General features: G+C 47.5%; 1 protein-coding gene across 2 annotated transcripts in view; it reads left to right on the top strand.

The window, feature by feature from the left end:
- Positions 1-10,210, top strand: part of Ttn (titin) — a 270,353-nt gene extending 260,143 nt beyond the window's left edge. Inside the window, exons 309-315 of one of the 2 annotated variants that reach the window (XM_013345840.2) lie at positions 114-5,581; positions 5,621-5,770; positions 5,900-6,056; positions 6,851-7,542; positions 7,633-7,786; positions 8,266-8,568; positions 8,906-10,210. In XM_013345840.2, coding sequence (XP_013201294.1) covers positions 114-5,581; positions 5,621-5,770; positions 5,900-6,056; positions 6,851-7,542; positions 7,633-7,786; positions 8,266-8,568; positions 8,906-9,204 — 7,223 coding nt within the window. In that variant the 3' untranslated portion in view covers positions 9,205-10,210. The remainder of the gene's footprint in view (positions 1-113; positions 5,582-5,620; positions 5,771-5,899; positions 6,057-6,850; positions 7,543-7,632; positions 7,787-8,265; positions 8,569-8,905) is intronic. The other variant, XM_013345841.1, reaches the window with a different exon arrangement.
- Positions 10,211-12,478: the final 2,268 nt, after the last annotated feature.

Raw genomic sequence — 12,478 nt, 5'->3', positions numbered from 1 at the left:
AAACAAACTCATGGACACCAGTTTGGTGTCAGACAAGCTAAAAAAAGTTGTGTGGGGCAGAGTATTATTAAGTCTTGCGAAATCATGTTCTTTATTCTTTTGCCTTGATTTAGTTCCGGCGAAGATACACCTGCCCAAAACCCTTGAAGGCATGGGAGCAGTTCATGCTCTCCGAGGGGACATGATCAGCATCAAGATTCCCTTCAGCGGCAAACCAGATCCCGTGATCACCTGGCAGAAAGGACAAGACCTCATCGATAATAATGGCCACTACCAAGTGATTGTCACGAGATCCTTCACCTCACTCGTCTTTCCCAACGGAGTGGAGAGAAAGGATGCCGGCTTCTATGTCGTCTGCGCTAAAAACAGGTTTGGAATCGATCAAAAGACAGTTGAACTAGATGTGGCTGACGTTCCTGACCCTCCCAGAGGCGTCAAAGTTAGTGATGTCTCACGGGATTCTGTCAACTTAACTTGGACGGAGCCAGCTTCTGATGGTGGTAGCAAGGTCACCAACTACATTGTTGAAAAATGCGCGACTACCGCAGAGAGATGGCTCCGCGTGGGACAGGCCCGAGAAACACGTTATACTGTGATCAACTTATTTGGAAAAACGAGCTATCAATTCCGAGTGATAGCTGAAAATAAATTTGGCCTGAGCAAGCCTTCGGAGCCCTCAGAACCAACCGTTACCAAGGAAGACAAGGCCAGAGCCATGAATTATGATGACGAGGTGGATGAAACCAGGGAGGTCACCATGACGAAAGCATCACACTCTAAAACTAAGGAGCTCTATGAAAAATACATGATAGCTGAAGACCTTGGACGTGGTGAGTTTGGAATTGTCCACCGCTGTGTTGAAACATCCTCGAAGAAGACATTCATGGCCAAATTCGTTAAAGTCAAAGGGACTGATCAGGTTTTGGTCAAGAAAGAGATTTCCATTCTAAACATTGCTAGGCACAGAAACATCTTATACCTCCACGAGTCATTTGAAAGCATGGAAGAACTGGTTATGATCTTCGAATTTATATCAGGACTCGACATATTTGAACGCATCAACACAAGCGCCTTTGAACTGAATGAAAGAGAAATTGTAAGCTACGTCCGCCAAGTCTGCGAAGCGCTCGAGTTCTTGCACAGTCAGAATATTGGCAACTTTGACATTCGACCAGAAAATATCATTTATCAGACAAGAAAGAACTCCACTATCAAACTAATAGAATTTGGTCAAGCGCGTCAGCTGAAGCCAGGAGACAACTTCCGGCTTCTGTTCACGGCCCCTGAATACTATGCCCCTGAAGTCCACCAGCATGACGTTGTCAGTACTGCCACAGACATGTGGTCCCTGGGTACGCTGGTGTATGTGCTGCTGAGCGGAATCAACCCATTTTTGGCTGAAACCAACCAACAGATGATTGAGAACATCATGAATGCAGAATATACTTTTGATGAAGAAGCATTCAAAGACATTAGCCTGGAAGCCATGGATTTTGTTGACCGGCTGTTGGTAAAAGAGAGAAAATCTCGCATGACTGCGTCCGAGGCACTGCAGCACCCATGGCTGAAGCAAAAGATAGACAGAGTCAGTACTAAAGTCATCAGGACACTGAAACACCGGCGCTACTACCATACCCTGATAAAGAAGGACCTCAATATGGTTGTGTCAGCTGCCCGGATCTCCTGTGGTGGGGCAATTCGGTCCCAGAGGGGAGTGAGCGTGGCCAAAGTTAAAGTGGCTTCCATTGAGATCGGTCCCGTCTCGGGGCAGATAATGCATGCTGTTGGCGAGGAAGGGGGATATGTCAGATACGTATGCAAAATCGAAAACTATGACCAGTCTACCCAGGTGACGTGGTACTTTGGCGTGAGACAGCTGGAAAACAGCGAGAAATATGAAATTACCTACGAAGATGGAGTGGCCACCATGTACGTCAAAGACATCACCAAATTCGACGATGGGACCTACAGATGCAAAGTGGTCAACGACTACGGTGAAGACAGCTCCTATGCAGAGCTGTTCGTTAAAGGCGTGAGGGAAGTGTATGACTACTACTGCCGGAGGACCAAGAAAGTCAAGCGCAGGACGGACGCCATGCGGCTCCTGGAACGGCCACCGGAATTTACCCTGCCTCTCTATAACAAGACGGCGTATGTGGGTGAGAGCGTCCGGTTTGGAGTAACTATAACTGTCCACCCAGAACCTCGCGTGACGTGGTATAAGTCAGGTCAGAAAATCAAGCCAGGCGAGGATGAAAAGAAATACACGTTCGAGTCTGACAAGGGTCTCTATCAGCTAACGATCAACAACGTCACCACAGAGGATGACGCCGAATACACTGTGGTGGCCAGGAACAAATACGGCGAAGACAGCTGCAAAGCAAAGCTGACGGTCACTCTACACCCACCTCCGACAGACACCACCCTCAGGCCCATGTTCAAGCGGCTCCTGGCAAATGCCGAATGCCAGGAGGGCCAAAGCGTCTGCTTTGAGATAAGAGTGTCGGGCATACCTGCCCCAACATTAAAATGGGAGAAGGATGGTCAGCCACTGTCCCTTGGACCCCACATTGAAATTGTCCATGAAGGCTTAGATTACTATGCCTTGCACATCAGGGACACTTTGCCTGAAGACACGGGGTATTACAGAGTCACAGCCACAAACACAGCTGGATCCACCAGCTGCCAGGCTCACCTCCAAGTGGAGCGGTTGCGATACGTCAAGCAAGAATTCCAGAGTAAGGAGGAACGAGAGCGCCACGTCCAAAAACAGATTGACAAAACACTGAGGATGGCGGAGATTCTTTCTGGAACGGAAACCGTGCCGCTGACTCCCGTAGCCCAGGAGGCTCTGAGAGAAGCTGCCATCCTTTACAAACCGGCTGTGAGCACCAAGACGGTCAAGGGAGAATACCGACTTCAGACAGAGGAAAAGAAGGAGGAGAGAAAATTCCGCATGCCTTATGAAGTCCCAGAGCCCCGCAGGCACAAACAAGCCACAGTAGAAGAAGACCAACGCATCAAGCAGTTCGTGCCTATGTCTGACATGAAGTGGTATAAGAAGGTCCGGGATCAATACGAAATGCCCGGGAAAATTGACAGAGTTGTCCAGAAAAGACCCAAGCGCATCCGCCTTTCAAGATGGGAGCAGTTCTACGTGACACCTCTTCCCCGAATTACAGATCAATACCGACCCAAATGGCGGATCCCCAAACTATCCCAAGATGATCTGGAAATGGTAAGGCCAGCCCGCCGACGTACTCCGTCTCCTGGTTATGATGTTTATTACCACAGACGCAGGAGACGCTCTCTGGGTGACATGTCGGATGAGGAGCTACTCCTCCCCATTGATGACTACCTGGCAATGAAAAGAACAGAGGAAGAGAGGCTGCGTCTCGAGGAGGAGCTGGAGCTGGGCTTCTCGGCTTCACCCCCCAGCCGAAGCCCTCCGCGCTTTGAGCTTTCTAGCCTGCGGTATTCTTCTCCTCCAGCTCAAGTCAAAGTGGAAGACAGGAGAAGAGACTTCCGGTACTCGACCTACCACATCCCGACAAAGGAGGAAACCAGCACCAGTTACGCAGAGCTGCGGGAACGGCATGCCCAGGCCTCATACAGGCAGCCGAAGCTACGGCAGAGGATCATGGCCGAGAAGGAGGAAGAGGAGCTGCTGCGGCCAGTGACAACCACCCAGCGCCTCTCAGAATACAAAAGTGAGCTTGACTACATGTCAAAAGAAGAAAAGTCTAAAAAGAAATCAAGGCGACAGAGGCAAGTGACAGAGATAACAGAAATTGAAGAGGAATATGAACTCTCAAGACGGACTCAAAGAGAATCGTCTTCATCTGTGTCCAGACTACTGAGACGCCGTCGTTCCTTGTCTCCAGCTTACATTGAGTTAATGAGACCAGTGTCCGAGCTGATCCGATCCCATCCACAACCTGTTGAGGGCTACGAAGACGAGACAGAAAGAAGATCTCCCACGCCAGAGAGGACGCGCCCGCGTTCTCCCAGCCCTGTGTCTAGCGAGCGGTCCCTCTCCAGATTCGAGAGGTCTGCAAGGTTTGACATCTTCTCTAGGTACGAGTCCATGAAAGCCGCCTTAAAGACGCAGAAGACATCAGAAAGGAAGTACGAAGTTCTGAGTCAGCAGCCTTTCACCCTGGATCATGCCCCTCGAATTACCCTGCGGATGCGCTCCCATAGGGTGCCATGTGGCCAAAATACGCGCTTCATCTTAAATGTTCAGTCTAAGCCAACTGCTGAGGTCAGATGGTACCACAATGGCGCTGAACTCCAAGAGAGCGATAAGATTCATTACACCAACACGAGTGGGGTCCTGACCTTGGAGATTCTGGACTGTCAAACTGAAGACAGTGGCACCTACCGTGCCGTGTGCATCAACTACAAAGGTGAAGCATCCGACTATGCAACCCTGGACGTCACGGGGGGAGATTACACCACCTATGCATCCCGTCGCAGGGATGAGGAAGTCCCCAAGTCAGTCTTCCCCGAGCTGACAAAAACAGAGGCCTATGCGGTGTCGTCATTTAAGAGGACATCAGAGATGGAAGCGGCCTCTTCAGTCAGGGAAGTGAAGTCACAAATGACGGAGACAAGAGAAAGCCTCTCGTCCTATGAGCATTATGCGGCTGCAGAAATGAAAAGCGCCGCATCGGAGCAAAAGTCACTCGAAGAAAAATCCACAGTGAGAAAGATGAAGACGACATTGGCAGCAAGAATCTTAACGAAACCGCGGTCCATAACTGTCTATGAAGGCGAGCCTGCAAGGTTTTCTTGCGATACAGATGGGGAACCGGTACCAACCGTGACCTGGCTGCGTGGAGGTCAAGTGATAAGTACTTCTCCACGCCACCAAGTGACCACCACTAAGTACAAATCGACTTTTGAGATCACTTCCGTGCAGGCTTCCGACGAGGGCAGCTACAGTGTGGTGGTCGAAAACACCGATGGGAAGCAGGAAGCCCAGTTCACGCTGACCGTGCAAAAGGCCAGGGTTCCGGAAAAGACCGTGACGTCACCACCCAGAGTCAAGTCCCCCGAGCCTCGGGTGAAGTCCCCAGAAACAGTGAAGTCTCCCAAGAGAGTCAAATCTCCAGAGCCAGTGACTTCTCTCCCGAAAGCTGTGTCACCTACCACCGACACAAAACCGACACCGGCAGAGAAGACTCAACAGCTTCCAGTCTCGGCTCCACCGAAGATAACTCAGTCCCTGAAAGCAGAGGCGGCTAAAGATATTGCAAAACTGACCTGTGCGGTTGAAAGTAGTGCACTGTGTGCAAAAGAGGTCACCTGGTATAAAGACGGCAAGAAACTCAAGGAAAATGGGCATTTCCAGTTTCATTACTCAGCAGACGGTACCTACGAACTCAAAATTCATCACCTTAGCGAGTCTGATTGCGGAGAGTATGTCTGTGAGGTTGCTGGTGAAGGAGGAACTTCCAAAACCAGCTTCCAGTTTACTGGACAGTCTTTCAAGAGCATTCATGAGCAGGTGTCGAGCATATCAGAAACTAAGAAATCCACTCAGAAAACTGCTGAGTCAACAGAAGCCAAGAAGTCGGCCCAGAAAACTGCTGAGTCAAAAGAAGCCAAGAAACAGGAACCAAAAGCTCCTGAATCAATTTCCTCAAAGCCAGTAATTGTTACTGGGTTGCAGGATACAACCATTTCTTCAGACAGTACTGCGAAAATTACAGTCAAAGTTACCGGAGAGCCCCAGCCAACTGTCACCTGGACAAAGGATGGAAAGGTAACCAGTTCTAAAATGCCCCTTAACTGTTTTCTAGAAAAATCTCATGTCTCCCCACTCATCCCCGACTCATAAAGAAAGTTCCTGGGTAAACTATGCTCTAAAACTCCAACCACTTGCTTTCCACAGGCTCTCGCACAAGATGGCAAATACAAACTCTCCAAAGACAAAGAAGGATTCACCCTGGAAATCCTCAAGACCGAGGCTTCTGACGGCGGACTTTATGCCTGCACAGTTACAAATTCTGCTGGATCTGTGTCCTCCAGCTGCAAGCTTACAGTAAAAGGTGGGTGGAGTTTCGTTCCTAACTAATGTATACTAGAGAACACCGTTAAAGCAGTATCCAACACACAGCACACACCAGATTTACAGTTAATAGATGCCCCTGCATCGGCATAAAAGGCGTGCCTGATTACATGTGGCGCTCTGCGAGATTCCACAGATCTCACTCTGCTCTCGGGGATATTTAAGAATAAAGTTGGGTAAGTCTAGTACACTCTGCTCTCGGGGATATTTAAGAATAAAGTTGGGTAAGTCTAGTACCTCTCGCCTATAATCATGGCCCTGGGTTAGGGCAGGTGGGTAAGGAGTTCAAGGTCAGCCTCAGTTATACAGTGACTCTGAAGTCAGTCTAGTCTATGTGAAGCCCTGCCTCAAAAAATAAGATAAGTAAAATTGAGTGAATATATAAACTGTTAGTTTCTCTTTAAACTTTGGTGCTTGCCATTTTACAAAGAGCACAAAGTTGGGGAATGAGCTACAGTCCTATCCCAGTTAAAATTAGACACCTCAATCTTTTATAAGATAGCTTTTCAGTTGCTCAAACTCTCCAAAGTCCGTACATCTAAACCTCTGCCTCCCCTGTTCCAGATGTGTCCCCTCAGTCATAAAAATCATCCTCAACTTAGTCTAGTTTAAGGAACCATGGCAGCAATCTCAAAAGTTGTATGTGACCACTTCCTACAGTCGCACACGGAAGCTAGCATTTGCTTCTGAATGCACATCACAGTAGAATCTACAAACGCTGAGAAGGAGGTCACTTTCCAAATACGTCTACTTATAGAGGTTTCCTTTTTTTAGCTGTAAAAGATACTGAGGCACAGAAAGTATCTACCCAGAAGACCTCTGAAGTTACATCTCAGAAGAAAGCAAGCATCCAAGAGGAAATTTCTCAAAAATCCCTAGCTTCTGAAGAAATCAAGATGTCAGAGGTAAAATCTCATGAGAAGTTGGCCATCAAGGAGGAGGCGTCCAAAGTTCTGATTTCTGAGGAGGTCAAGAGATCAGAGGCAGCCTCCCTAGAGAAATCCATTGTCCACGAAGAAGTCACCAAAACCTCACAGGCATCAGAAGAAGTCAAAACTCACGCCGAGATCAAAGCGCTGTCTACTCAGATGAGCATAACCGATGGCCAGAGGGTGACTCTGAAAGCCAACATTGCTGGCGCCACCAACGTGAAGTGGGTGCTGAATGGCGTTGAGCTTACTAACTCGGAGGAATACAGATATGGAGTATCCGGCAATGACCAAACCCTCACCATCAAGCAAGCCAGTCAGAGAGACGAAGGAATCCTCAGCTGCATAGGCAGAACCAGTCAGGGAGTCGTCAAGTGCCAGTACGACTTGACCTTGAGCAAAGAACTCTCTGATGCCCCAGCCTTCATCTCGCAGCCCAGATCTCAAAATGTTAACGAAGGGCAAAACGTTCTCTTTTCTTGCGAGGTCAGCGGGGAGCCGTCCCCTGAAATTGAGTGGTTTAAAAACAACCTGCCCGTAAGTTTAAGTTATGAATATATATTGAAAGAAATTTAAGATCTCACGTCTTCAGGTAAAGACTTTAATGACTTTTCCCTACTCTTGTAGATTTCCATTTCTTCCAATGTCAGCGTGAGTCGCTCCAGAAATGTGTACACGCTTGAAATCCGAAATGCATCTGTAAGCGACAGCGGAAAGTACACCATTAAGGCCAAAAATTTCCGCGGCCAATGTTCGGCCACAGCTTCCCTGACAGTCCTTCGTAAGTACATCTGTTAAGACCTCAGAGGGGTGAGGTGAGGGTTGCTTGTGTTTCAAGCACAGAAAATTCTCAAAAGACCTTGTAAAAGTCTACGGGTAGGAGAGACAGGCATCTTGGGTGACGTAATCTTCATAATTCAATTCTCTAAGCAGGAATTTGGGTAAGTTAAATGTTGGAAGTAAAGCTACCACAGCCCTGTAAAACTTCCTACTGTGTCAGCTACCTCATATACGGCTAATCATTTTTCTCCTAGTGGTTTCTAGCACCTGCATGTAATGTTAGACATTTAAGGATCATTTCTCATAGCTAGCACTTGACAAATGTATGTATATATATATTCGCTTATGCTTCATCAGCAAACTGTTTGGATTGTGTTGTTTCCGTGTGTGTTAAGTTTTCAGTCCCAATAAGCTGGCGTCAGACGTCACCAAATAACCAGATGTCCTTGCTGTCCCCTGTGTATCTGCTATGCTCCACAGCTCTCGTTGAAGAACCATCCCGAGAGGTGGTGTTGAGAACAAGTGGCGACACGAGCTTGCAAGGAAGCTTCTCGTCTCAATCCGTCCAAATGTCTGCCTCTAAGCAGGAGGCGTCCTTCAGCAGCTTCAGCAGCAGCAGCGCTAGCAGCATGACTGAAATGAAGTTTGCAAGCATGTCTGCCCAAAGCATGTCCTCCATGCAAGAGTCCCTTGTAGAAATGAGTTCCAGCAGTTTTATGGGGAAATCTAGCATGACACATTTGGAAAGCTCCACCAGTAGGATGCTGAGAGCAGGCGGAAGAGGTGAGCAGTGAAATTCCTGGTGGAGGGAGCCAAGCCGCATGGCACAGTATAGCTTTGGTGCAGCGGGTCTCAACCTTCCCGACGCTGCCCCCCTTTAACACAGCCCTTCACGTGGTGACCCCAACCATAAGATTACTTCCGTCGCTATTTCAAAATTATAACTTTGCTGCTGTTATGAATCGTAATGTAAATAATTTTGGAGATAGAAGTTTGCCAGCGGGGTTGCAACCTACAGGTTGGGAACTGCCGTTTTCACACACAAAATTCACTAGAAAGCAAATAGGATTTCTTGTTTCTCTCACCCTAAAACGTTTCTCTTGCTGTCCCTCCCATCAAGGAATTCCACCTAAAATTGAAGCTCTCCCGTCTGATATCAGCATCGATGAAGGCAAAGTGCTCACAGTAGCCTGCGCTTTTACTGGGGAGCCTACTCCAGAAATAACATGGTCCTGTGGCGGCAGGACCATCCAGAACCAAGACCAGCACGGAAGATTCCACATCGAAAACACAGACGACCTGACAACCCTGATCATCATGGACGTACAGAAACAAGATGGCGGACTTTATACCCTGAGCTTAGGGAATGAATTCGGATCTGACTCTGCTACTGTGAATATTAATATCCGCTCTATGTAAGAGGGCTGGGGGGCTCTAATACTCCACATGTACAATCTCTCACAAACGATTCACATGGACTAATCTTTCTGACCTGTAAATATTTTTGAGTAGTTTTGTATTCACCTAAATGAGTCTCGCAGTTCCAAAAATAGGCATTTCAATCCTTTCATACCTGAGAATATTTGCTAATGACATGTACATACGGTATACAGCCGGATTCACGGTTATAAAGTTTTGTACCATTTATTATATGACATTTTACACTGTAACTTATGAAACTAACCATTGGTAGGAGAAAGTTTCTATGGATTATGGAACGAATACCCTGCCAGTACTTAAATCAATCTCTGTGCCTCAACATACTGTTGATGTCTAAGTATGCCTCAGTGGGTCGAGAAATTCCCCACTGAAGATGTCCTGTCCACCTAAGAGAGGATGCTGTGCATGTCCCTGACATGTGCACTGATACCTATCAAATGAGAAATGTAAGGCATTGGTGATGTTTGCATCTACCCTCCTGTAAGCAACACTTTAACGTCTTACATTTTCCCTGATGATGTCACACTTAAAATTATCATGACGAGTATTACCAGAGCAAAGTGTAACGGCCAACACTTTGCTCGCTCACTTCACACTGTCTCTGACAGAAGGAGTGCCTGGGTAGCCTGGAAAAAGTACCATCTCCTGGCCATCCCCTCGTTTCACCAGGCTATTCACGTGTTCCCATGCCAGAGCAGTGCCAACTCCTGGAGGTCCCAGGTGCAGCTAATGCCTCGTGTGGTAGTTCTAAATTTAAATTACACCCGAAACTGGGCAACTAAGCAATGAGCCACAGCAAAATATAACAACAAGAAAATAATAACAACAAATGAAGCTGTCGTTAAAACAACATTACTACCAACTGCCTACAAACAAATTATCAATTTGATGTAGTCCTTTTCATGCCGGTATAATTGGTAGTTATAAATGTTGGACCTCCTTGAGATAAAAAGGAAAAATAAAGCAAGCTATCTGCACCTCAAAATGTGTGGTTGGTTTTGTGTGTGTGTGTGTGTGCAATGCTGGAGAGGGGATTGTAGTTTCCACATAGCACGTGGATTACCACAGACAAGATAAGGAACTGCAAGTTCCGAATAGCCAACATTTAAACCTTACTCAAAGCAAATGTTTAAATTGCTACATTGGATGAAACCAACAATACCCTTTTAAAAGCCTGGAGAATTCGCAGAATAAATTCATCTATGAAAGCTTGTCTTCTAAAACTATCAAGAGAAATAGTTTCATGGGGAGCTAAATTGACTCCTATAGCTACAGAGCAAATAATATATCTTGGGACTAGACATCTGAAGTGGTACAGTTAGTTCTGGCCTTTTAAAAACAATGGGTAGGATGGGAGAGATGACTTAGCAGCTAAGAGCACTGGCTGCTTTTCCAGAGGACCGGGGTTCAATTCCCAGCACCCACATGGTTCACAATGGTCTATAACTCCAGTTCCAGAGGCTCTGACACTCTCTTTGGGCACCAAGCATTCATGGGGTACACAAACATACATTTAGGCAAAGCAACCATTCCCATAAACATTTTTTAAACTGATACATACCTGGTACTCAAATAGCTTTTGCCATAAAAAAAAAAATAAACCTATACTTGCCTACTTCAATTAGCTACGAGTAATTAATTATAAACATATAAAGATGGTCACTTGCCTAAGAGACATCAATATTAACTAAGTGCCCCAAACTGAAGCAAACATACTTTAATTTTTATTCTCTATAGACCACCTTGGGTCTTCATTAACTTATTCAGTGAGTTATTCTGGTTTAAGTCAGAGTTCCTAAAGGCGGAGGCCTGGTTCTTGCTTCAGCAGTCTTGAGCTCTACCTTGTTAGCTGCTCACCTTAGTGGAGATGTGCCCTGCTCACAGGAGTGCCTGCCTTCCTAGAAACAGCAGATAGGAGCTAAGCATTCCCATAGCTAAGCCCTTGGATCACATCACAGGCAATACAAGAACGCAGCATCGAGACCCCAACCTGACCTCAGAGGGAGCACGTGCTACTGAGATGCTTCAAAGAAGCAAGGATGCCCCTGTGTGTACCCCTTCACCCAATCAGCAACAGCAGTCATGGGGATTTGGGAGGGGACGATAGGTGGGTGGCAAGGAGGCCCCTGTGTGTACCCTTCACCCAATCAGCAACTGTAATCATTGGGACTTGGGAGGGGACGCTAGGTGGCAGAAGAGGGTGAACAAGTGACTTCCTGTTTCCTGGGGTGCTGCACAGTCAGCACATAAGCTTCATATGAGAGGGATCCCAACACACATCCTGGGGAAGCTGGGGGATCCAATAGCATCAGCCGCACATCTTCCTTTAGACAACAGCTTGCACCTCAAAATGACAGACAGATGGAAAGATAACCCAGTAGAGATCGTGGACAAGCATGAAAATCTGAATTTTTCCCCCGCCCCCCCCCCAAAAAAGCTGAATATGGCAGCATTGACTTGTAACCCCAGTGCTGGAGAGGGGAGGACAAGAAGGTTCTTGGGGCTGGCAGTCTAGTCAAGCCAGCCTAGACAGGGTGCCCTGGGCCGAGAGATCCTTCCTCCAATAAAAAAAAAAAAAATACTGTGGCAGCTCCTGAGGACAGGCAACTGTGCCCCCACTCATGTGAGAGCAGGATGGGAAAAGTGATTCCCTGTGAATCACTCGGGCTGTGTTGTACAGGTAATGTCCTGCTTCCTTGTCACCAACAGTCTACGATGACTGAATTTGCCCTGTCAGCTTCTGGGTCTAGGGGTGCCTAGGGCAGGGGAAGGCAGGGGAGGGCGGGGAGGGGAGGGGAAGACAGAGGAGAGCAGCACAGCTTTCATGAGAAGGAGTTGGGTACCGAAGCCAAGGCCTGAGCTTGCTGCCTTTTTCTCCTCAGCGGAAACTCCTGGCTGAGCCATAGGAGCTGCTGCTGAGTACCAAGAGGACACTGTCCTGGGAGACAGAGGCGGGGCTCTGTCCTCAGCTCCTCTGCAATCAGCGCCTCTCACCGAGGTGGCTGGTATTGCTGCTGCCAGCCCTCCCAACGTTAATAATGAGAAATGGTCCCTGGTTCCTCAACGCCATTGCTTCACTTCCAAGTGTGATTTAGCTTCCCTCTCCCCATTCCCATTGACAGGGAGCAACAGAGACCAGGAAAATGTGTGTGTGTGTGTGTGTGTGTGTGTGTGTGTGTGTGTGTGTGTGTGTGTGTAGCTCTCCCAGAAAATGTGTGTGTGTGTAGCTCTCCCAGAAAATGTGTGTGTGTGT

This window comes from Microtus ochrogaster, chromosome 4, assembly GCF_000317375.1.
Source record: "Microtus ochrogaster isolate Prairie Vole_2 chromosome 4, MicOch1.0, whole genome shotgun sequence".
Taxonomy (NCBI): domain Eukaryota; kingdom Metazoa; phylum Chordata; class Mammalia; order Rodentia; family Cricetidae; genus Microtus; species Microtus ochrogaster.
Note: the sequence above shows the minus strand (reverse complement) of the source record. Positions and strands in the feature narration are given on the sequence as shown.